Source organism: Asterias rubens, chromosome 19 (genome assembly GCF_902459465.1).
Source record: "Asterias rubens chromosome 19, eAstRub1.3, whole genome shotgun sequence".
Classification (NCBI taxonomy): domain Eukaryota; kingdom Metazoa; phylum Echinodermata; class Asteroidea; order Forcipulatida; family Asteriidae; genus Asterias; species Asterias rubens.
The window spans coordinates 9,166,722-9,193,584 of NC_047080.1; the positions used below are offsets into that span (position 1 = coordinate 9,166,722).

Genomic DNA, 26,863 nt, shown 5'->3' on the forward strand with positions numbered 1-26,863 from the left:
GTGTCAGTCCTTAAAGGGAAGGTACACGTTTGGTAATTGTCAAAGACCAGTCTCCTCACTTGGTGTATCCCAACATAAGCATAAAAAAGAAGCCTGTGGAAATTTGAGCTCAATTGGTCATCAAAGTTGTGAGAAATTGATGACAGGTTCAGATAGGAATAAAAGACTTCTAGCTAGAAGTCTTTTATTATTTTAGTGAGAAATTCCCTCTTTCTCAAAATCTATGTTACTTCAGAGGGAGCTGTTTCTTACAATGTTTTATACTATCAACAGCTCTCCAATGCTCATTACCAAGTCAGTTTTTAAGTTAATATTTGTTTTGAGTAATTACCAAACGTGTACCTTCCCTTTAAACAGGCATGATATTTGGTCCTTGAAAAAAAGTAGGAATATTTTAAAGAGTACAAGAGATCTCCCAAACAGTAAAACTGCACCAAGTATTTCTATTTGGTGTTTGTCTTTGCCAATCTGTTATTCCTACGTGGTTGATTACCTTGCTCTCCAACAAAAATAGTTAAATAATCATGACATCAGCTAGGAGTACTAGCAGAAAAATTGAGTATCAATTGGTCCTTTTTCGAGCAACCACTTCTTCAAATTTCAAATTCATAACAACAAAAAGAAAAACAATTATGGTTGAAGATAACATATGAATTTCACTTACCAGAAAGCAGTTTCAACATCCATGAAGAGTAGACAGGTTCCTGCAATGAAGTTCATTCCTTGGCAATAGCCGACCGTTGGGTTATGAACGCAGAAGGCTTCCAGAATCTGCCTTAACTGCTTAACCTACAAACATAGCCATAAGAAAGGTTTGTTACCAAAGTGTGCTCATTAAGGGTGCGTTCAATTAGCTTCCCTGGGTCGAACCTGGTCTGTTTTTTAAAGCATTGCTACAAAATGGACTTACTCCTTCCGTGTCCTTGCTGTTGAAGTGGATATTATGAGGCATAGTCCGCAGGAGATCCAACTCAATTTGTCGTCTGTATTTGTCCACCGACGCCGAGGTACCAGTGCGATTGCATAACCATTGGAAGTAGTCCTCACTCTGTCATCATTAAAACATCATTTTCATTAATTTATTTTTTTATCCAGCTGTTAAACTTGCACAAAAAATAGCAAAACTACCAGAAGGGCAAAGGGCCATACAGAAACAATTTAATCCCTGTGATCAGTAACTCTGCTAGCCAAAATCTGGTAGAACACGGATAAAAACAAAATAGACTTTAAGAACCAACTAGTGAGGTTTGCATTGCCACCTACATGTACTTGGGTTGAAATGGGCTTACCCCCTTCACAGTCATCAAGGATGTGGGCATGGGTATCATCCACTAGGAGTCTGGCTGGTAGATCAGAGTGCACTACCGTCCCAACTTTTTACAAAGCCATTATAGTTAAGCGCCTTGCTCATTTACCAGGTATCGAACGCACACTCAGCTGCTAACAACACAAGAGCTAGGGTCCGGTGAGCTAGACCGCTCCACCACAACACGCCACAAGGGTTCATGGGACTCTATGTATTGAACAATAAGTGCATCACAAACTTTGATGATAGACACAGAGATGAAAACAGAGCATCTATTAAATCGTTGCGGTACCCGCTGCTAAAACATAGGATTCGAACTGCCTCTAGCTACCAGGCAATCTCGGTAGTCTAGTTGGTAAGACACTGCTCTAGAATTGCAAGGGTCGTGGGTCGTGCTAACACATCTCGATGTTTGGGTAAAACGCAAATGAATATTCGTTATCCCCGATGCAAATTTTCATCTATTAAAGAGTATCTCACCTTTTCTTCCTTGATTGATTTGACCCGTTGCATTACAAGTGTCTTCCAAACGTCACTTCTCTTGTCTGTTGGTATCCCGTTGTACACTAGATCTCTTAGCTCATCCTGATCAAATCAAAATATTTATGTCAAAGTCAGAAATGCATCATGAATTCGGAATGTTATTCTAAGTGCACTTTTGGATTGTTTAAATGGTTTTGATACCTTTGTAGATCAAGTTTTTGGCCATGACATGAATCCCTACTCACTGTGACTGAAGATGTACATGTTTGTATATAATTAACCTGTAGAAGTTTCAGCTTTATTAGTCGTTTTTTTAAAAGAAAAAAAAAGTGAAAATCACAGAGCAATGTTTTCAAGAGAGTTGTGTAAATACGTTGTACACGCTAAAATAATTTTCGTCAGCAACTCAGCAAGTAATAATTTAAGGGAAGCTTTCTACCGTCCTTATCTTTAAACTGTGTAAAATTTATATAAGTTTTATGGACAATGTGTTTTGTGTCGTACAAAAAGTACCCAGACCCTTTAATCGTTCATTCAGAATAACCAATGTTTAACAGGATAAAGAATATTAATCTTAGTTTTTACCCATACACCGATGTGTGTTAGCACTGTATACTCAGTACTTTCCCGAGTCCTGTGAAAAAATATCACAGGCATGTTACTCGGGTTGGTAAGACACTGCTCTAGAATTGCAAGGGTCGTGGGTTCGAATCCCACCCGAGTAACATGCCTGTGATATTTTTTCACAGGACTCGGGAAAGTACTGAGTATACAGTGCTAACACACATCGGTGTATGGGTAAAAACTAAGATTAATAATGTTTAACAGGCATCATATTTGGCTCTCAGAAAAAAAGTAAGACAAAGTAGTACAGGGGCCAGCCTACATGTTCATACGTATAGTGTTATGATCAGAAGCAACATGTGCCCTATGCTTATTGCTTATTTAAATTGATTGATAAGGTAATCGATGCCTGTGTAACCCCTGTCTTTTGAGTAATAAATCTACCTAACTGGCAATTCAGAACCAGAAACGAGAAGAGTAAGCCATAAACTAGTTTGTGCTCTAAGGATCGTGATAGGCTATCATATAGGAGTAGCTATAAATATAAATAACAATAGTAAACTTGCGGGTACAACCATGGGTAAAATCTCTTTTGAAGGAGTGGTCTCGACGTTTCGAACAGTACACTCTGCTTTCATATAGTTTTCATGCTATTTAAAAACCGTTTTGCTCAATTTTCTGAGAGCAAAACAAACAGGAGATCAGACTAAGAAAGATGCTCCTACCTGTTTACACAAGAAGACGTCTTCATTGGAGTTCACGTGGTCATCCCATTGTTTCCTATGCTCAGTTGATTTCTGTAAACAATAAATCAAATAAAAGAAGTAGACTTGGTATCACTTAAAGGCAGTGGACACTATTGGTAATTACTCAAATTCACTATTAGCTGAAACCTTACTTGGTGACGAGGAATGGGGAGAGGTTGATAGTATAAAACATTGTGAGAAACGGCTCCCTCTCAAGTGACATAGTTTTCGAGAAAGAAGTAGTTTAAAAAAAAAATGATTTTGAGATCTCAGATTTAGAATTTGAGGTCTCGAAATCAATCATCTAAACGCACCAACTTCGTGTGACAAGGGTGTTTTTTCTTTCATTATTATCTCACCACTTCGTCGACCAATTGAGCTCAAATTTTCACAAGTTTGTTATTTTATGCATATATGTTGAGATACACCAAGTGAGAAGACTGGTCTTTGACAATTACCAATAGTGTCCAGTGTCTTTAAGATTGAATTTTCACTCTTTAACTCGCATAAAAAGCTAAAAAGACGACGACTTTGCCATGCCTTCGTGTACAAAATAGGCAGCGTTGGAACAGTCGATAGTTTTGGAGTATTTCTAGTTTCCTGTCTGTACAATGTATATTTTACCCTTGATGCTGCCATGAGGTGATCCAGCAGTATCTGGCACAGATGATGGAATAGTAACGGCTGATTGTTGATTGGATGCTGGAACCCATAGATATCAGTGTGTCCCTCTGTCATGATAACCCTGATGAGGGAACAACATTAGTAAACTTTCAAATAAGTTGATGATGAAATCAGGTCATTTCTTAATAATAATAATCAGTATTTATATCGTGCTTTTCACACCCCAAGGGCTGGTTGTTGATTGGATGCTGGAATCTATAGATATCAGTGTGTCCCTCTGTCATGATAACCCTGATGAGGGAACAACATTAGTATACACATAATGAATGTTTATGAGTGCAATGGTGCGAAACAGCTCGGAGCCTTCCCGCCCAAATATGCATCCCCCAAGCCATACATAAGCTCCACCACCACCAGTAGTCCATTATTCTCCTGAAGACGAGCAGAGTATACTGTTCGAAAAATCAAGACCAAAACCGGCTCTTTTCAGAGCCAACACTCCCTCAATAGAGATTTTTCACATGGTTGTACCCGCAAACCTACTATTCATATTTTTTATTACTAGTTACTTTTATTCTCCACACAATGCAAAGCTTCAAACATCAGTTATGCCTAATTAGTTTGGCAATTTTCAGTTTGACAATAATTGTTTCAAACAAGTGGCAGGTTTATGATCTCGAATGCACTTACCTTGGATCAGGAAGTAATGGGTCCTGTTTCTTTGCACTGTTATATAAAACTAGAAATCGCTTGTATTGCTGGAAGAAAACAAAAACATAAAAAACTCAAATCAGCATTTTTAATTGTTATATTTAATGGGCGCCCCTGAACAAAGATAATTGCTTACATTGGCGGGTAAAAAAAAAAAAAACAGAAACTCAAATCAGTACATTTTACTATTCTTCTAATTGGGCGCCCTGAACAAAGTTACTGACAAAATGGGATTTGAGGCATTGCATGGTGAGGTATCAATATAGACCATTGAACTTTGTTTACAATGAGTGTGAACTTGTGCATTCTTGGGCTAGTCTGGCAGGCAAGACACTGCACTGGTCCTATGGGAAAGTTGACATTTTGTGTCATAGTTTCCACATAAATCCAAGAAATATGAAAGTAAAAGCTGGACAAGTTTTATAACAAAAGACATCGTATCAAAAGTTGAAAGGAATTAGACAGCGCAATCTCCATAAAATATAAGATTTTATCTTTTCTTCCATAAGGCTGTGTACAGATCATGCCTGTAGAACGTCCAGGCTCTGTGGCTGTGATGTCACAGGTCACATCGTCTATACATTTGGTTTGTGGTAGCACCATGTGTGTATCTACTTGCCAGGTATGTTCTTTTGAGAATTGTCTTTTTTTATACTCTACTACCGCTGAGTAGATTTTTCCGGAATTCGGGAAACTTCTCAGTTCTGTTTTATTTCTTACCGCATCTTCCCAGCTTATTTCAAGTGAGATGTTATCCTTGAGATCCAGAGATGTCACCTCGACTAGCTGAGTCAGTAACTGGAAGTAATCCTGACGACTCTGAAGTAGATTGTTCTCCAAGTCCTCCATCAATCTAAGCAAAGAAGATTTCACTTTCTATTACAATAGGAATCAACATACCAGCATAATAATAATAATAATAGTATGAGCTTCTGATATAGCACTTGTATGTCCGTCATTCTGTGTCGCTCAAGGCACATCAAAATACAGTATTTTCCTACATGGTCTGTGTACGTGTATGTGAAGTAGTGGTTTACAAGATGCTGTGGCGCAATATGCAGCCAATCAAACTAGGAAAACCAGGGCAAACCCCTTCTCTTTTTCATGCACTACACAACACATGGGACCAACAGCTTTAAAGGTAGTGGACACAATTGGTAAATGTACATTTAGTTACTTAAAATAATTATTAGCATAAAATCTTACTTGGTACCGAGAAATGGAGAGAGGTTGATAGTATAAAACATTGTGAGAAACGGCTCCCTCAAAAGTAACGTAGATTTTGAGAAGGAAGTAATTTTCCGCGAATTTGATTTCAAGACCTCAGAATTAGATTTTGAGGTCTCGAAATCAAGCATCTGCATGCACACAACTTCGTGTGACAAGGTATTTTTTCTTTCATTATTCTCTAGCAACAACCAATTGAGTTCAAATTTTCACAGGTTTGTTATTTTATGCATACACGTATGTTGAGATACACCAAGTTAGAAGACTGGTCTTTGACAATTACCAAAGGTGTCCAGAGTCTTTAATAACTAGGACTTACTTGTGCTGAATTCCAATCCTGCTTTTCTCTCTCCGTCTCAGGCTGGCTTGCCGTCGTACCTCCGTATTCAAAAACCCATTCTGCTCCTGGTAGATCTTACATGTTCCTTGAAGATCATTAATCTTCTGCTGGGCGGCGTCCATGTCTTCTGGCGACAATAAATCTCTGATAGGAAAACAAAAAAGCATGGCTAGCCAAGGACCCAATTTCATAGAGCAGCTTAGCAGGATACTAGTCAGAAATGTTAACCGTTAGACAAAAGAGTGACCTTGTACTTAAGCAAAAAATATTGCTTACCAATTGTCTGCTAAGCAGAACTGAGCAGGATACCAGTCACAAATGGTACATGTGGCATGGTGTTTTGGCTGGTAACCTTACTCTGGTATACATGTATGAGCATAATTTTGTTGTGCTTAGCTTATTTGTTGTGCTTATTTGCAGCTCTATGAATTTTGACCCAGCTTACAGACAAGTGTAACCTCAAAGGCATTGTAACCAGTTTACTTCCGGGGATTCTAAAGATGTGGGATTATTATTTTGTCAAAAAGCAAATAAATTCATTTGTAAAGGGCATTTTAGACATGTTGTATTCGCTGGATGCTTTACTACTATATACCATCTTTTCAATACACAATCTTTCGGATAGAAATCATAATATTCTTTTGAACATTTAAGGATAATTTAAGGATCAGTTTAAGGCTCATTACCAAACGATGACAACAGCGTCACTATTTTTCCTTAAAGTCGACAAAATTCTAATCAGCCTGAACAAATTTAGCATGGTTTCCACCAATCAGAATTCAGTATTCAAATACAGCCCCGGATAATGGACCAATGAGTGTTGTCCTACCGTCTCATGTGATTAGCCTGTTCCATGATGCCGAGTTTGTCATCAAGATGCATGATGACCTGATCTCGCTTCTTCAACATCTGCTTGTACGTCTGCTCTCGATTCTCAAGACTCTTGTAATTCTTCTCTTTTTCTCTGGAAAGTTTAGGAAGGGGAAAGCACCATAATATTGGAGACAGTAGTGGCTGCAAGCTGTTTATACTAAAATGATTACAGGGTGTGGAGTGTTTAGAGTGGATTAGAGTATGAGAAGCCATAATTATAATTATTAACGTCTTACTTTATGTGTAGTCTCCTCTTCTGAAGTTCCTGTATGAGCTCCTCTTTGCTGAGTAGTTTCCATTGTTCGACCTCATCGTCTTCATCAGCTGTGAAGACTTCACCCTTGGCGTCAAGTCCGTTCCCATGCTCAACACCGACCTCCGACCTGAAACATTTGAATAAAACAAAATCATATTTGGGTTTGTTATTGATAAGTGTAAAGCACTAGCTGATTGGTGGACGTTGGTTAGAGCGGAAGGCGAAATGGTGCGCTCATGTGATGAGAAAGAGAGGCCAACCCGGCACAGTATGAGATGGTCTGCCTTTAGGTATAATTCACGACAGAGGTCGCCCTAAGCTGCGCTGGATAGACATTATCACAAAGTGGAGTGGTAGAGGTGTAGGTGACCTGAGAAGAGCAGCGATTGAAAGAGAACAGGTGATGGTGGCGACTCCAGGAGTGCGCCCCCGTTACAATTTGAGGCGGCCAAAGACGCAAGTCTTTGTCGAATGACGATGATGATTGTATACTCAGTACTTTTCCCGTGCTCTTTGAAAAAACATCTATTGAATCTAATAGATGTTAGTATGGCAACAGGGATTTAAGAATACATTTCTGTTTACCGTTACACCAATGTTATTAAAGACACTGGACACTATTGGTAATTGTCAAAGAATAGTCTTCACAGTTGGTGTATCTCAACATATGCATAAAATAACAAACCTGTGAAAATTTGAACTCAATGGGTCGTCAAAGTTGCGAGATATTAATGAAAGAAAAAACACCCTTGTTGCACCATGGTCACGCTAAGTTGTGTGCTTTCAGATGCTTGATTTCGAGACCTCAAATTCTAAATCTGAGGTCTCGAAATCAAATTCGTGGAAAATTGCCTCTTACGCGAAAACTACGTGATTTTCCTGTGGAATTATTTTCACAAAACTCGGGGAAAGTACTAAGTATACAGTGCTTCAAGGCAGTGGACACTATTGGTAAACACTCAAAATAATTATTATCATAAAAACTTTCTTGATTATGAGTAATGGGGAGAGGTTGATAGTATAAAACATTGTGAGAAACGGCTCCCTCTGAAGTGAAATAGATTTCGAGAAAGAAGTATTTTTCAATGAATTTGACTTTGAGACCTCAAATTCTAAATCCGAGGTCTCAAAATCAAGCATCTGAAAGCACACAACTTTGTGTGACAAGGATGTTTTTTCTTTCAATATTATCTCGCAACTTCAACGACCAATAGTGTCCAGTGTCTTTAAAAAGTATTGAGTATACAGTGCTGACACACATTGGTGTAATGGTAAAACCAAATAACATGCTTAATATCCCGATGCACTGCGTGTTATTGTTTTTTTTTGTGGTTGTGTGTCTTAAATCATCAGTTTCTTTCTGTTATTTTTTATATAAATTACCAGTTGTTTCACTGGCACTGTGAGCTACATGTACTTTCCAAGACTTGCATTAGAATGTCATATACATCAATATTCACTTTCACACACTACTTTTGAGGAAGTAAAATACTAATTTGTCTAGTTGCAACATGAAAGGAAATTTGATGCCAACAGAAAGTGTGACATTTCAATATTTTGCCAACATCCCTCAAGGCAAGGTTAGTCTATTTTAAAGGAAACATTTGCAAACGGTGTGCAACAAGTAATCTGGAGTTAAATTTGAATAATGTCTGGTACAGTGACTTGCCTGGTCACTATTAAAGACCCTTGACACATTTGGTAATTGTCAAAGACCAGTATTCACAGTATATCCCAACATATGCACAAAATAACAAACCTGTGCAAATTGCAAATTTGGTCATCGAAGTTGAAAAAGAATAATGAAAAAAAAAAAAAACACCCGTGTTGCACAAATTTGTGTGCTTTCAGATGCCAAATAAAAGGCTTCGGGCCTAAAAAATAATTTATTATTTGAGAGAGAAATTACTTCAAAGGGAGCCATTTCTCACAATGTTTTATACTATCAACAGCTCCCCATTGCTTTTTACTCTGAAGTTTTTGATTACCAATAGAGGTCATAGTGCGTTTAAAGGAACACGTTGCCTTGGATCGATCGAGTTGGTATTTGAAAAGGGTTTGTAACCGGTTGTTATAAAATGCATCTGAGTAGAAAGATGTTGTTAAAGTGGAATACAATGATCCACACAAACATGCCTCGAAATTGTACGGTTTTCCTTTTACATCGTCGACTAACACGGTCGGCCATTTATGGGAGTCAAATTTTTTACTCCAATAAATGGCCGACCGTGCAATTTCGAGGCACATTTGTGTGGATCATTGTATTCTACTTTTAAAACATCTTTCTAACCATATGCATTTTATAACAAATGGTTACAAATGCTTTTTATAGACCAACTCGTCCGATCCAAGGCAACGTGTTCCTTTAATATTATTCCCTCCTTCTAGATTTCTAAAAACATAACAAGGACACCGAGTACCAAAAGTATTAAGGCAGTGTTATTTCAGAATGGTTTGACAACTGAAACTATAAACCAATTACATCCTTGATGTTCAACATCTAAAACTATTCCAAGATAAAACCAACTTTTCCTGGGGGAAAAAACCCTGAGACATTTCTAGAATTGTGGGGGGGGGGGGATTCGCAAGCTATTAACAATTTTGTAGAAAACATACACTGGGAAGGGGGATTAATGCCCGCCGTACGCTTCCATTAAAAAAAAAAAAAAAAACTATAAACACATATAGGACAAAGGTAGTGGGCAGCAAAAAAAAAGGCCGGGCCCAATTTCATCAAGCCTGTAAGCATAACAAACTTGCTTAGCACCAAAAACATTTGCTTAACAAAAATAGGTTACCTGCCAGAATACCCATACAGTTACCATTGCTGCAACTGGTACCTCGGTTATTTCTAATCTTGCTTAGTTGAGAAACTTGCTCAGCTGAAATTTTCTGCTTAGCAGCTTTATGAAACAGGGCCCTGTAAGCAAGTTTCACATGCTGGTCGCTTGCATCTGTAATGGCACCCTTATTTCTAGTCTTGCTTAGCCAAGAAATTTGCTCAGCAGCAAGTTCTGCTTAACAGCTATATGAAACGGGGCCCGCTAAGCAATTTTGACTTACTGGTCGCTTGCATCTGTAATGCCACCCGTTGCACCGTTACTCCACCTGGCAGAGGGAGCAATTTCCTCTGTTGAACTTTGAGACGCGATGCTGTTACAACTACGCAACGACGTTGGTGATGTCTCAGTTGAATCTGTGGGTGAAATCAAAGTCATTTTAGGTTGGTGTTCCAAGTTAATTTGCCCGAACTTGTGGTGTGTCGTGGCCGAGCAATTAAGCCCACCAGATGAAAGCTCTGGGTGTCAAATTGTATAGATCTGCTTAAAGACGCTGGACACTATTGGTAGTTGTCAAAGACCAGTCTTCTCACTCGGCGTATCTCAACATATTATGCAAAAAATAACAAACATGTCCACGTGAAACCTTAAACTCAATTGGTCGTCTAAGTTGCAAGATAATAATGAAAGAGAAAACATCCTTGTCACACGAAGTTGTGTGCTTTCAGTTGCTTGATTTCGGGGCCTCCAAATCTTATTCTTAAAGTCATTGGACACTTTCGGTAAACAGTATTGTCCAAAGGCCCACACTTGCTGTATCACAACTTATATATAAAATAACAAACCTGTGAAAATTTAGGCTCAATCGGTCTTCGGAGTCGGGAGAAAATACGGGAAAACCCACCCTTGTTTCTGCACGTTTCCACGTGTCATCACATGTGTTTAAAATAAATCCGTAATTCTCGCTATCGAGAATTGGTAATTGTTTTAATGTTTTCTCAAAAAGTAAAGCATTTCATGGAATAATATTTCAAGAGAAGTCTTTCACCATTACCTTCTGTAAACCCTGTAAGTTATTTGTAAATCTTTGAAATGTTTTTTTTTTCTGTTCCTAAAGTGTATAATGGCTTTAAGGTCTTGAAATAAAATTCTGGGAAAATTATTTCTTTCTCAGAACACTACGTTACTTCAGAGGAATCCGTTTCTCACAACGATTCATACTAGCATCAGCTCTCCATTTGTTGTTACCAAGTTAGTTTTTAAGCTAACAATTATTTTGAGTAATTACCAATAGTGTCCACTGACTGGACGAAAAATTTAAGCAACTCAAGGGAAACCTACCAGCGACAAAGTTTGTCTTGGAATTAGGCAGCGAGAGTGTCTCAGAGAGACTCTTCCGGATGCTTGCATAGCCGTCAGTGTTGTCTAATGACGCTGAGAATGAGGCTGGGAGCTCGGAGACGTTTTTACTCCGAGCGCGAAACTTCTCTGAATGATGGCGCCTCAGGGACGGTAGAGGACTGCTGGCGAGGCCTTTGGTCGGTGACGACTGCTGTGAATAGTCAAGCAAAACAATTGGCTAAAGCGTAAAGATAACATCGTAATTAACATCGTAATTGACATCAAGAGTCTTTAGCAGTGACTAGCACTATGACCTGTAGGCCTGGGTGACTATTGAAATTGACCACTCAATTAGTAGCGGCTCATATAGTCGGACTTCGACCCTAGTCACGACTAAGTTTTAATTCCCAAGATGCATTGCATCATTTTTGCCACAGGCAGAATATAGTAAAGTTCACTCTGAAAAGATTGAAGAATTGTGTCACTGGTGTCTGATTGTGTTTTGTAAGTAAATTATGTTGTCGTGAATAGTTGTGAGCGACACATTTTGTTCACCAAGATGGGGTGTGACACAGACAATTCTATCAATTCAAATCCATCCTGGATGAAATATTCATTAAATACTTGACTCCCACAAATGCAGAAACATTCTTACTGTTGTTGGTTTGTAGGTGGACGTCTTTGAAAATTTTACTTGGCTTCGGTGACTTTTCACACAGGAAAAGAAGTCGCGTACTTCCTGTCATTTTAAAGGGGGGGACAAAATTCAATAAAAGGTAAAAGTTAACAGTGTTTTCTCCCATTGGAAATACAATGTATTGTAGTGTTTATGATCAAACTGAAAAAACCAACTTTTCAAAGACACAGGACACCTTTGGTTATTGTCAAAGATCAGTCTCCTACTTAACAACATTATTGTTGTAAAGAGGTAATTTGGCCAGTCCCAGCGACCTTGTTAAAACGAGAGTTATTACATATATACTCAGCAACTCTGTTCAGCAGAGTGTGGGTTCGAATCCTGGTCGTGACACTTGTGTCCCTGAGCAAAGACACTTAACTATAATTGCTTCTCTCCACCTAGGGGTAAATGGGTACATGTGAGGTCAGAGATGCATGGTTCTTGTGATTGATTAGCTTAGTGTGCTACATATTTGGCAGCACAGGCTGTATACTCCCCAGGGAGCTGAGATGGTTTCAGGAATGAAATGGCCAAGTGATCAGGGCAATAATGTTGGAAGGGCTTTGAGAGATGGTGTATAAAGCGCTATATAAAAAAACAAACATTATTATTACAGTCATATTATATTTTTAGATACAGCTACAACCCAATGTACTTCCAAGCCGCGACCCAGTTCAACAACATTTCAATACCATCGCTAATTACCGGCAACAACAACAACAAAATTACAGCGCGCACGACTGGTACCATTGTTCAATAAAAACAGGCACACTCCTTACTACAACAAAACTGGTCACAATGGACGTCAGTAAAAAGCGGTTACCTTGGTTACCATGACAACCTAGGGTCGAAATTGCCACTAGCCAACTAGCCCGGGACTACAACCGGGCTACTCATTTTTCCAGTTTGATAGCCCAGCGGGCTAGTGGGAAAATAATGCAGAAATCAACATCACGAACAATATACATATGAACTGTGCTGATGGTATTGCAAAACGAAAATACTTTCGGTGACCAATTCGTGCTGTGACTAAAGTTGAATGCGTTTTTCTGATTACCAAAATTTCATCAGGGCTACTCAAAGTTCTGGTTTACTATCCCTGCTGACTACCATGACAATTATTTATTACTTTAGCAGAACCTCTTTTTAAAGGGCACTCGGGATACCTTTGGTAATTGTCGTAGACCAGTCTTCTCACTTGGTGTATCTCAACGATGCATAAAATGACAAACCTGTGAAAATTTGAACTCAATTGGCCGTCGAAGTTGAAAGATAATAATGGAAGAAAAAACACCATCGTCGCAAAAGTTGTTTGCGTTCAGATGCTTGATTTTGAGACCTCAGCTGAGGTCTCGAAATCAGTTCAAATATTTTAGTGAGAAATTACTTCTTTCTCAAATACTGCGTTACTTCAGAGGGAGCCGTTTCTCACAATGTGTTATACTATTAACGGCTCTCCATTGCTCGTTACCAAGTAAGTTTTTATGGTAACAATTATGTTGAGTAATTACCAACAGTGTCCAGCCGTCGATTTCACCAATCTGTTCCTAACTTAGGAATCATGTTAGGACTTAGGGCGGGTTCAGTTCCATATCCAAATACGTGGGACGCATTGAACCCATCCTACGTTAGGACGGGTTACTCGTCCGAACTCGAGATAGGATTGATCCTAGTGTTTCGTGAAATCGGCCGCAGTGCCTGTAACATGCTCTTTATAACAAGAGCCAACTGTATTATATTCTATAACTTTGTCATTATATATAGCTTTGTAAAATGTGGATTTACAGCGCTTAGACACTTACAAATTTAGCGCTCAAAAATTGTTTTGAAAATACATTTAATTTGGACCCCTATCCTACCTGTAGATTCTGGAGCCACTGCATCATGGCCCGATGGGTCTCCGCTATTAAGATGTGCTCCTTTCCACCGCACCTAAATAAAACAGAACCACAAGAACCCTTGAGATAAAAACTCAGTTCACATGCTCATGTAGTATGTGATTAGTAAACTAAAACCTTCCTTCCTTCCTTTGGATTCGACACAAAAGAGGAAGTACAACTGCGAATGACACTCGGGAACAGGTTGACTTTTGCCAGCGTCAAAACCAAACAAATCGTTGATGTAGTTTTGCTTTCAATCCAAAATAATGAAGAATGAAGAGACAATCTCAAAATGGACCTGGGCCCAATTTCATAGAGCTGCTTAAAGGAACACGTTGCCTTGGATCGGACGAGTTGGTCTAAAAAAAAGCGTTTGAAACCGTTTGTTATGAAATGTATATTGTTGGAAAGATGTTTTAAAAGTAGAATATAATGATCCACACAAGTATCACTCAAAATTGCACGGTTTTCATTTACGTCGCGAATTAACACGGTCGGCCATTTATGGGAGTCAACTTTTTGACTCCCATAAATGGCCGACCGTGTTAGTTGACGAGGTAAAACGAAAACCACGCAATTTTGAGGCATATTTGTGTAGATCATTGTATTCTACTTTTACAACATCTTTCTAACCATATCAATTTTATAACAAACGGTTACAAACGCTTTTCATAGACCAACTCGACCGATCCAAGGCAACGTGTTCCTTTAAGCACAAAATTTTGCTTAAGCAAAGAAATCCTTGCTTAGTAAAATCAGATTACCGGCCAAGACTCCACTCAATTGTTATGCGAAGTGAACATTGTTATGCTAATTACCAGTCACAATAATGTATATGGCATAACATTTTGGCCAGTAACATGTGTAAAATAAGCGAGCTGTTTTCGTGCTTAAGCAAATTTTTTGCTTAAAGCAGCTCTATGAAATTGGCCCCTGCTTACGACACATACGTTTGTAATGGGAAATTGTGCATACATAATAATTGTTAACAATTTTGCTTTGTTGCAGCTGTGAAAGATACTCTAAACAGGTTTACTTTTGCCAGCATCAAAACCAAAACAAGCCGTTGATGTAGTTTTGCTTTCATTCCAAAGTATCTCACAAAATGAACCTGCTTACGACACCATACAAGTTATACATTTGTTGTAATGGGAAATTGTGCATACATGTACGTTATAATTATTCATAAACAGTTTTGTTTAAATGTACACTTATATCGTCATTATTTCTTCGAACAGACACTTCTTAAAATAACAATCATACATTCTGGCAAATCAGTGTTTTTACAGACTTTGGATGTTATTTTCGACATCATCATTTTCCCCAAGTTTCAAGTGAGAACAGGTTATAGTTACGTAATTACCCAAATTAGCACTTCAAATTAGCACTTCAAGACAATTTCACCAAATGAACATTTTGATTTTCTACTTTTACATTTAACCTTAGAGACACTGGACATTATTGGTACATGTTGTTGTCAAAGACCAGTCTTCTCACTTGGTGTATCTCAACATCTGCATAAAATAACAAACCTGTGAAAACTTGAGCTCAATTGGTGTTCGAAGTTGCGAGATAATAATGAAAGAAAAAACACCCTTGTCACACGAAGTTGTGTGCTTTCGGATGCTTGATTTCGAGACCTCATGAGGTCTCAATGAGGTCTTCACGATTTTTGTTTCTTACCAATTCTGCATCGCTCCTTTAACAGAAGAGACATGTACATGTACCAGGTAATTTTCCCATTGCTTTGTACACAGATCCTGAGGAAGCGCAACAATTCCTGAGAACAATGATTTGACCTGGTAAGTCTGCTGCCACCTAGAGCAAGTTCGAGTGTGCACATTTAGTCGACCCATGGTTGACTAATGACCAGCAACGTACCTGCGCAGTGATGCACTCACTCGCACGACTCATTCGATCGACTCATTTAGAAGTCTAGTCAACCTTCTGCATGTCGCTCTAGCGTCACTGGTTCCCTCTGCGCTGTACACATGTTAGAAACCAGTGAAGAAACCATGGGCTCTAGGCTTGCTCCAAATGGTCGACCACAGTAGTCAACCAATGGTCGACCAGCCTGGGTTCGAGTGCAAATGGTCAACCTTTAGTTAACCATTGTGCACACTCGAACTTGCTCCAAGTGTTCCTAAAAGTCTCCCATTCTGTTCAGAATTTGTCAACAACAATGAGACAAACTAACAATAGGATTACATTGTACGTTTCGAAAACATGAGACGTATAGACGATGTGACCTCTGACGTCACTCACAAACCATAATATGATGCGCGCGCATACCGCCGGGCAAAACATCTGTTTGTGTGTACTTTTTTGCCAGTTCACACTACAATGTACAGTGCTAGTTCAGTACATGTGAGTGTCATTCCGAATTCCATTTTGTGATTTATTCCTGTTTAAGTTTGGCATAATGATACCTAAACCTAACATAGTTCTGCCTATGACTGACGAGAATCGGGAACTGTATCTGAAACCGTTTGGTTCTAAATTCGGGAGAACAATTACCAGATCCGTACAGCGTTGATCAGCTTGGATGGTTTGACAGCACCGACAAATGGCCACCGCTACAATTTGCAGACATCTACCATTATCTGATTCACACTCCAAGTGAGTTCACACATGAATCTCTGAAAGCATTTCGTTCCCTAGAGGCTTACAACTACTTCGTGTCTGGTCACGTTCAGAAGTGTTTCTATCATAAGGTAGAAGGATCCAAGTACTGTTACATACGAAGTTTAGTCTTGCCAGGTCAACGCCAAAATCCACGCACTGACGGAGATCTGTATGATGCCTGGATATGTTTGCGCAGCAGCTATCTGGCATTGTGGTTAAGAGTTATTTATTAACAACTCGTGAAAAAAATACAAATTTATCCCCGTAAATTTACTAAATGAAATGGAAGAGCACAAATATCTGTCATTGAAGTACACCCAATTTTAACAGGAGTACGCATCTTCTTGCCCGGCGGAAGTTACAATCACGTGACTTGGACAGTGTTTTTTCAATAGAGGGCGCTTTGAATGTAAACAGAGGTCACATCGTCTATACAGTGTACACAGTCCTAGCCTATAACGGTTCTCAGTACAGAGGGAAAATGCACGTAGGCAACACATTACAAATCCTAACACATTAAACAGCTTCCTTCCTGCCCCATTCCCTAGGACAATTTGTTCAATCTTTATTCTACAAACTTAAAACTGTTCTTTTCACATAACCTGCTGATTTTCTTGCATAACCCCCCCCCCCCCCACCCTGCAAAAAGTAAATCAACAAATATTTCTAAACAAATGAATGGGAGACTTTAGTTTTGGTGACATTATAGAGAAAGGAGTGGTCCGTTCTCTATGGTGACACTAGGTGGCAGTAGACTTACAGTATTAGGTAGTACATCAATTGTTGTTTGAAATGCTCATCAGAACTGTGTGTAAACACACCAAAATTACTGTGTAAAATTCTGCTGCAACTTAGCATTCCAAAGTCTCCCATTGTCATAAAATCTATAATTTGTTAAAACAACAAATTATACACAAAACAAATTAACTCCACTTGCAACATGTAAGATTGCAGCATTAAAAAAATGCATAAATTTATCTCAACTGAATTGAACACTTTGTTCTTGTAAGGGCAAATGATACAGGTTTCTTTAGAACAGAGCGGTTTCATTTGAAAATCATAAAGGTGACAGCAAACTTTTGAAAGGTCACCAAGGCCAAGACCAGGGCAACAGAGGCTTTGACCTTGATGGCCTCTGTGTAATTAATAGAAAACAATTGGTAATCATAACTCACATAAAATGTAAACAAACCAAGCAGGCAGCGAGCAATGTTCATAAAGAAGCAACTGCTTCAAAGCAGGTCTGCTTCCAAGAGCTACTGCTGTAAGGTGGGAAGTAGCTCGAACATCTGACGTCAAACTTCGAGGCTCGTGAATTACGGCAGAGATCCACGTACATAATCACCCTTGACCTTGCATCATTTCACATGGCTTTTATGGTACTGGAGATTCGCAGTTAAACCCAAAGTAAACATGCTTACATGTAAAGCCAAATACCTAACCTTTTCCGCAAGGGTAAAGACAGGGGACCAGTCTAGGCGGGAAGCAGCCGTGCTTTTCCACGAACACAGCGCGTCACTTACCTTTGTTTACAAGTGAAAAACAAACTATGAGTCAAGTGACTGTCATGGATTGTGTCTGTTCCAGATCTGGAAGTTACAACTTAAAGGAACACGTAGCCTAGCTTGGATCGGACGAGTTGGTCTATATAAAGCGTTTGAAACCGTTTGTTATGAAATGCATATGGTTAGAAAAATGTTGTAAAAGTAGGATACAATGATCCACACAAGTATCACTCGAAACTGCGTGATTTTCCTTTTACCTCATCGACAAACACAGTCGGCCATTTATGGAAGTCAAATTTTTTACTCATATAAATGGCCGACCGTGTTAGTTCGCAAAGTAAAAGGAAAACCACGCAATTTCGAAGCAAATGTGTGTGGATCATTGTTTTCTACTTCACAACATCTTTTTACCCATATGCATTTTATAACAAATGGTTACAAACGCTTTTCAAAGACCAACTCGACCGATCCAAGGCAACGTGCTCCTTTAAGCATGAACAGATCATGGAGGTAGAAATAGACTAACCTGCTGTGTTTATCGACAAAACCACAGTAAAGTAAGCACATCAAGATACTGATGTTTCAATATGCTACAACCTCAACCTTTGATCCAACACAACATATGGACTTGTTCGGCCCCAACTATAGTTGGGACTGGTCCCAGCGCGAGTGTTCAAGAACAGAATTGGGAATACATAGTTGGGATGCCTCAACTGTAACACTCAAGTTGGGACTAGTCAGGACGATTGCAAAGTTGGGACGGAACTAGACTTGGTTCCAAGTCTTTGACTGTGGCTTTTTAGTTGTCCTGATACAGTAGAGTGCTACAAACAGCGCCCTCATGTGATCAACCTTCGTCATTTAGATTGCGAGTTAGGACGCATGATAGCTAATTGTGGGGGCGTTTTTCGTGGCTGAGATGCAGAAGAATAACAGCGATCTAAGACTTGAAATCAAGTCTAGGACGGAACGGACTCATGTACACAAGAACTTGGTACAGTGTGTAACTCTTTCAAATCAGCTACTGTCGGTTAAAGGGTTTTGATACCTTTTGAAGATCCAAGTTTTTGCCAATGACAATAACCCCGACTCGCCGTAAATATCCTATGTAATATAATTAACCTGAAAGATGTTTCAGCATCATTGGTCATCATCAATCAAGTTTTCGAGGAAAAAAAGTGAAATCACAGAGAAATGTTTTCAAGAGAGTCACGTAAATCTGTTGTACAATGTAAAATAATTATCGCTCATGGTCTCACATGGACAATTGTTTTTTTTAATGAAATACTAATTTTTCAAAAACTACAGCACCACAGCCAGTAATATTTCAGCTTTCTACCATAATTATCTTTAAACCGTGTACTATAAGCTTAATGTAAATCTGTGGATGTTTGTGTTTTGTGTCCAAAGAAAAAGTACCCTTGAAACCCTTTAACCTCATGGGTTCTGACATTTCATTTGCTGCTTGACATGAGGTCGTTTCCTGCTATGCAACCCATGCATAGATATCTATTTCTGTAACATCCCCCACTAAGTGAGAGAGCACACACATTACGTCATACATGTCATCCGCTAAATCCAGGAATACACACAAATCATTCAGATTCCGTAAATACCGATTGATTTCCTTTATTGCTTCGTGGCATAAATCATTGGTAATTTCCATCCAAATCGAAGAAAAAAAACGAGAAAAAAAAACAGTTGGGTTAAATTTCTGGAACAGGTGTGAGGCAGACCCCATGCAGCTAAATTCATTTCGCTATAATTGGCTCTATCACTCTCTTCAGGATAATTTTAACACAAAACAAACTAGAGAATATTTGATGGCCCAATTTTATGGCTACTGCTTACCGTGGAATTCTGCGTTTACAGCCTAAAGAACTATGTGCTTAACAGTCTGCCATAAGCGTAAAACTCTGCAATAAGCCGAACCATGCTTAATTTAAACCGGCTCATCATGTATGGTGGAAACTGGTTTCAAGACTTCTTAATTGTTGTTTTATTGGCTAAAGTTAGCTAATACACTTTACATTACTAGTTGACTTAGTACGAGTTAAAGCCGTCAATATTTGTTTTATAACACCCCAACGGACTATTTATCATCCTCGTACACGTAACGTTTGTAAGCGCGTTTCAGATACACAGATGCACAACTGATTGGGTTCGAGGTGGGTAAAAAGACGTCTGGGTACTGCACGCCTTGTGATAGTCGTCAGACTATGACACGGCAAACGATGCACACGGCCGCCGTATCTAGTCACATGTGACGTGCTCTAAACCAATGAAAAGGCAGAGTATTTGTAAGGGGTGTTTTAATACATGTACTGTAGACCAGTAACCTTTACTGAAATAGTGACCCGTACATTCCATGGCATTTCTTGGTAGGCAAGGTACTTCACCTTGGTCATGTTACATGTATAGGGAATTTACATTGTATGACTATGACCGTAGTCATTAAAATAACAACCGAACAAGTTCTGAGATGTGCCGCCTTTTTTCATATCAAAAGTCAATAGAAATCACACAGTGACAACTGTAATCTTAAATGTAAGATTTGATGTTTACTTCTAGTGAGCTGTGTACATATCTGGCCTGCAGGAAGTCCATGCTACATGTGGCTCTTTTGTAAACATATGATGTCAATGTAGGTTGCATGGTCTAACATTGAGTTGCTTTATGGACTACCGTGCAGAAATTTGAGACAGACCAAAACAACAGGACATTCTGCTTTCCTTCCTTGTATTGATACTTATTGAGTATCTATGCATGAAAAATACACCATACAGCCAACAACATTCGGGGATTTTCGGGGGGAATAAAGACCAGGCACTATACTGTGACGCAACAGGTGAAACTTAAAGGGACACGTTGCCTTGGATCGGTTGAGTTGGTCTATAAAAAGTGTTTGAAATCGTTTGTTATGAAATCGATATGGTTAGAAAGATGTTTTAAAAGTAGAATATAATGATCCACAAAATTGCGTAGTTTTCCTTTTACTTTGCATACTTAGACAGTCGGTCATTTAAAGGAGTCAAAAAATTTGACTCCACAAAAAGGCATGCGTGTTAGTTCATGACGTATAAGAAAAAACATGCAATTTCGAGGCATATTTGTGTGGATCGTTATATTCCATTTTTAAAACATCTTTCTAACCATACAGCCTAGCACTTCATAAACAACCGTTTCAAACGCTTTTCATAGACCAACTCGCCCGATCCAAGAGAACGTGTCCCTTTAACTGTGAAAGTTTAAGTTCAGCCTGTCATTCAAGTCTCATGAAAATATAGGGAAAAAACCTTTATATATAATTATTTTACTGTCTACAAACATCAGGGTTATGACTCCCGACACCAAACTCACTTGTTTTGCTAATTTCTCAAAACAAAACAAAAAAAAGAACTTAAGGGAAATTTTCCGCTATGATCACCTTTATATCATGAAGGTTAAATGTACAAATCTATAAAAATGTGTTCCATCTGATGTTGTCTACACCCTTTAATGTAGCAAAAGAACTTTTATGCCAAACAACTTACTGTACCACTATCAGAGAGATCTTTAGGAAGGAAGTGTGATTTTAAAGTAGTGACTTATAAAAACTGTAAATTGTATATTTTCTGTGCTCTTACTGACGTTGATTTACAATTTGTTTTGTGCTACTGTACATGTAATCCCTTGAAACTGCTATTCTTAATCTTGTGTATATGTAAATGCTTGACTGGAAAAAATAAATAAATACAAAAACTTGTAAAAACTGCCCCTTGACTTAATTATATTTGTAAGAAATGACAGCATTGCAACAACATTAAAAAACACAACTATTTTGATGCCATTTACTGGCTAGACTGCCTTCACACTGCTCATACATGTAAAGGCAGTGGATACTATTGGTAATTACTCAAAATAATTATTAGAATAACACCTTACTTGGTGACGAGTAATGGGGAGAGGTTGATAGTATACACATAATGAATGTTTATGAGTGCAATGGTGCGAATATGTTCATGAGTTGAAAGATGGAATGTTCTATTCAACGAGGCGGAGCCGAGTTGAATGGAACATTCCAGCTTTCAACGAATGAACATATTCGCACCATTGCACGAATGAAAAACATTCATTATTTGTTTTATATAACATCCAAGTAGAACTTTGTCATTTTGATTGAAAGAAACAACTTCCAAAACAAACAATTTCAACTGTAGAAGCCGAATGCTAGTAATTTTACTATGCTTTCTTGCAGTAACACCTGCTGCGTTACCAAAGACACGCGCACGCAGTGATGTTTTTACTCAGCTTTTTCGTTCCATCCGAAAAGTACCATTGCACGCTGGCAGCGTGCCAGCGTGCAATGGTACTTTTCGGATGGAACGAAAAAGCACGGCGAGTGACTCAGCGTGCAATGGTACTTTTATTTGCTATCACGTGACGGACAATCCTCCAATCAAATGGCAAGGATCTGCTTGGGTGTTATATAATACAAAACATTGTGAGAAATGGCTCCCTCTGAAGTGACGTAATTTTTGAGAAAGGAGTAGTTTTCCACGAATTTGATTTCGAGACCACAGATTTGATGTCTTGAAATCAAGCATCTGAAAGAACACAACTTCGTATGACAAGGGTGTTTTTTTCCTTTCATTATTATCTCGCAACTTCGATGACTGATTGAGCTCAAATTTTCACAGGTTTGTTATTTTATGCATATATGTTGAGATACAGCAAGTGAGAAGACTTGTCTTTGACAATTACCAATAGTGTCCAGTGTCTTTAAGGTATAAATAAGGAAGTCACAGCCCCACTTGAACAGTCAATTGTAAACAACCGGTCGCTTGAAACCCAACCTTAGGGTGCGCCACATGGAGGCAGTTTCTGTTCTGCTCCAAACCCTGAACAATCAGGAAATGGTTTGTTTTGATCCTTCAACCGGAGCTAATTGACACATTGCCAAGCCTAAATGAATTGCTAAAACATTTACCGCAAGTACTGTATGAAGCAATCTGAAAACCTATCCAGCCGTTCCCCTAAATACATTGACTCAATTCATTACATGACTCATTGAAATTTGGTTTGCGGTAACACCATATATCTACTTGCTGGGTAGATTATGCGGGCTTGTACGTATGTGTATGCTCTGTTTTTGAAAGGGCGAGGGCACCACGGCATTTTCTCCTTGGTAAAGGGCACCGTATGAGGAGTTTGTAAATTTCTACTAATGGCATTTGAAAGAGCGTTGGTAACAAGGCACAGGCCTGTATGCTTCGTTTTTGAAAGGGCAAGGGCACCAACGCGTTTCTCTTTGCCAAAGGGCACCCTATGAGGAAATTGTAAATTCCTACTGGAGCATTTCAAGGGCACCAAGGCAATGGCAAGGGGCAACGGAGGCAATTGCCTCCGTGAAGTATCAGGCCTGAAGGCAATGATCAGACGGTATGGAGGCAATTTTAGCAGTTGTTGCTTCTGTGATGCATCACAGAGGCAACGAAGGGCGATTGCTCCTTGCCCTCTGGTCATGGCCTCGGTGCCCTTGAAATGCCCGCAGTAGGAATATACAATTTCCTCATAGGGTGCCCTTTACTAAGGAGAAAATGCCTTGCCCTTTCAAAAAGGAAGTATACAGGCATGTATCTGCCGTCGATTTCACCAAGCTGTTCCTAACTTAGGAATAATCTTAGGACTTACATGTAGGACGAGTTAAGTTCCGTATCGGAAAACATAGGACACATTGAATCCATCCTAAGTTAGGACGGGTTACTCGTCCTAGCTCGAAATAGGATAAATCCACCTTTCTCAAGAAGACGATCAGAGCATACTGATACAAACGTCGATTTGAAACCAACGGTTCCTTTCAGAACCACCCCAACTCATTTAGAGATAGTCAATACATGGTGTTACCTCAAACCTTATCCCTATGGGAGTAATCCTTACGTTTCATGAAATCGGCTAGGCCTGATTAATGTTCTTTTGTGAACTTGTCTTGATGTTGCTGAGTAGATTTTTCGGAATTTGGGAGGCTTACCTACTACCGACATGACTCATGACCCTAACGATGCAGTGCCATGACTTAAAGTCAAAGGTGGATGAATGGTTAAGTGGGCGATTTAGGGTCAAGCTCCTGGCTTTGCACTGCCAGTACCAGTCCTGATACTTCACGGAGGCAATGAAGGCGATTGCCTCCATGTCCCTCTGGTCATTGCCTTGCTGCCCTTGAAATGCTCTAGTAGAAATTTACAATTTTCTTCAGAGGGTGCCCTTTACCAAGGAGAAATGCCTTGGTGTCCTTGCCCTTTCAAAAATGAAGCAATGGAGGCAATGAAGGCGATTGCCTCCATGTCCCTCTGGTCATTGCCTTGCTGCCCTTGAACAGCTCCATTAGAAATTTACAATTTCCTCATAGGGTGCCCTTCACTAAGAAGAAAATGCCTTGGTGCCCTTGCCCTTTCAAAAACGAAGTATATGACGCCTATGCCACTGTAAGAAAGTATTTGCCCTTTTTAATCACTACCAATCCACGGATTAAAATATGACCCTATAATAAAACCCTGAGTCAACTCTTCCAGGAGCTTTCCCATTCTAAAAATAGAAACAGCTTTGTATCCTGTAGGCCACACACATTTGGTTTAGAGGTCAAGTGTTTGAGGTCAAGTTATTTATGACTTCTGTAGTAATACAAAAACATAAGGCCTACCATTTTCAGGGGGAAAAAGTGAAGAAAAACAAATTGCCTTTGGTAAGTTTTTACATTGGAGGTCTGAATTCAATGCCAGAAAATCTCATTTTACGTCCATGGCTCTCCTAAAAGAATTAGTTTTACAGATACCATTCTCCACTACAGGGTTAGCATTGAAGTTCAACAGTCGCGAAGAACGCATAGTAAGTTCAAGTACATGGGCACAATATAACAACATTCTTGCTAACCAGTGAAACACACTTACTGTAAGCAGTAAGCACTGATTTGGAATTACACCCAAGCCACGGAGGCCATGGTCTTCGTTTCCCCTGGTCTTGGCCTTGGTGCCCCTTCAAAAGTAACCCATTGACTTTAAGAACTTTCTAATGGAAGTGCCCTTTGCAAACATGAAAATGGCCTTGCCTTTTCAAAGATGAAATTCCAGGCCTGGCTAACTAAATAATAGATGGTTATTTCCCTGTGACGATTGGGAAAATTTTGCAACAAGATCATGACAAAACAAAAATATTGAACTTACGCAACGAGAATGTGGTTGGTGTGGTCTGGTAGAATGGATATGCACGCATCTCGGATATCGACGACTCCCAGCGTGTGACATAGCTCAGCCTGAGATTTATATAATCGTAGCTGACATGTTACTTCATCCAACTGGAACCAGTATCGCTTCTTTTTCCATCGACCAAGAGCTGTGAAGAGTTACAAATCATACATGTAAAGTAATTACAGGAAGTGGTTAAATGCAAAGTATAGGCCTACCTAATGGTTTTAAGAACTGTTCAATCGTTTTAAAGGCACTGGACACTATTGGTAATTACTAAAAGCAATTGTTAGCATAAAAACTTATTTGGTAACAAGTAGGGGTTGATAGCTGTTGATAGTATAAAACATTGTGAGAAATGGCTCCCAGTAACGCAGTTTTTAAGAAAGAAGTAATTTCTCAGTAAAATATTTGAATTGATTTTGAGACCTCACTGAAATCAAGCTTCTGAAAGCACACAACTTTGTGTGACAACAGTGTTTTTTCTTCCATTATTATCTTGCAACTTCGACAACCAATTGAGTTCAAACTTTCACAGGTTTGTTATTTTGTGCATTGAATGCAATTATGTTGAGATACACCAAGTGAGAAGACTGGTCTTTGGAATTTACCAAAAGTGTCCAGTGTCTTTAATCCTATAATATGAAGGCAGATCTATGTACATTAAAACTAACATCTGAAAATTTCATTTCAAAAGGTGGTCGCATTTTTGGGGTCGCTGAAAATTCGGAGCGAACAAGTCCACCCAAGAAGAATAATCCCTAAATAGGAATACACAATCAGGGCTGTATGCTTCGTTTTTGAAAGGGCAAGGGCACCAAGGCATTTTCTCTTTGGCAAAGGGCACCCTATGAGGAAAATGTAAATTTCTACTGGAGCATTTCAAGGGCACCAAGGCAATGGCAAGGGGCAACGGAGGCAATCGCCTCCGTTGCCTCCGTGAAGTATCAGGCCTGCACAATCTTAGAAGCGTTACAGCTTAGATTATAATTTTGGGGCATAAAAACATCTTCAAAGGGAAATAATTCTCAAAGTTCTTTAAATACTATCAATCGCTACCAATAGGCTGTCTAACCAAAGGTTTCATTGCCATTAATTTTAAGAGTGATTACCAAATGTTTTATAACTTCCCTTTAAAGATTTTCTGTTCTTTTATTTATTTATTTAATTTGGCAAAACCTCAAAATATGGAGGCCTTTTCATTTGGTGTCCCAGCTGGTGAAAACAAGGAAAAACAATACAAAACAAAAACCACACAGGGCTCTGAAATGATCGCTGAACTGTTCCAACAAAATTTTACAGCTACTCCTGAGCAGTACAAAAGAAATTGGTTTCTCCCTCACTGACTTCAGAGGAAGAGGGCTTTTTCACTAGGCGTTACTAAAAACAAGCTGTATCGAAACCAACAAAAGACCGCAGCGCTGGTTCGGTCATGACTTTAAACTTGCCACGGACAAAAATTCACACACCCACAGAGATAGCAGTTATTCAAGCCATTGTTCCTAATAAAAAAAGAGCTAATTCATTGTAATAGAGACACTGCCAGTAAGGATACAGATTCAGATACAGATACAGCAAAGTTCAGGGGCCTAATTTCATGCAAAGAAGACAATGTGCATTACAAAGTTTTATTTCTTAGCACTGTTTTCTGCTTTAAACATGTTACAGATTTTAGAACTTTGGGCTTACATGTGGTGAATAGT

General features: G+C 39.0%; 1 protein-coding gene across 3 annotated transcripts in view; it reads right to left on the reverse strand.

Annotated features, from left to right (window-relative positions):
* The window catches only part of LOC117303154 (TBC1 domain family member 2A-like), a 42,329-nt gene that overhangs the window by 12,821 nt on the left and 2,645 nt on the right, over positions 1 to 26,863 (reverse strand). For all 3 annotated transcript variants that reach the window (XM_033787276.1, XM_033787275.1, XM_033787274.1), the window contains exons 3-17: positions 25,140 to 25,308; positions 13,790 to 13,862; positions 11,907 to 11,990; positions 11,252 to 11,462; positions 10,194 to 10,326; positions 7,111 to 7,257; positions 6,831 to 6,965; positions 5,981 to 6,145; positions 5,155 to 5,287; positions 4,414 to 4,481; positions 3,724 to 3,844; positions 3,079 to 3,150; positions 1,787 to 1,891; positions 911 to 1,048; positions 665 to 789 (exon numbers count right to left, since the gene is read on the reverse strand). In XM_033787276.1, the coding sequence (XP_033643167.1) occupies positions 665 to 789; positions 911 to 1,048; positions 1,787 to 1,891; positions 3,079 to 3,150; positions 3,724 to 3,844; positions 4,414 to 4,481; positions 5,155 to 5,287; positions 5,981 to 6,145; positions 6,831 to 6,965; positions 7,111 to 7,257; positions 10,194 to 10,326; positions 11,252 to 11,462; positions 11,907 to 11,990; positions 13,790 to 13,862; positions 25,140 to 25,308 (1,879 nt within the window). The remainder of the gene's footprint in view (positions 1 to 664; positions 790 to 910; positions 1,049 to 1,786; positions 1,892 to 3,078; positions 3,151 to 3,723; positions 3,845 to 4,413; positions 4,482 to 5,154; positions 5,288 to 5,980; positions 6,146 to 6,830; positions 6,966 to 7,110; positions 7,258 to 10,193; positions 10,327 to 11,251; positions 11,463 to 11,906; positions 11,991 to 13,789; positions 13,863 to 25,139; positions 25,309 to 26,863) is intronic.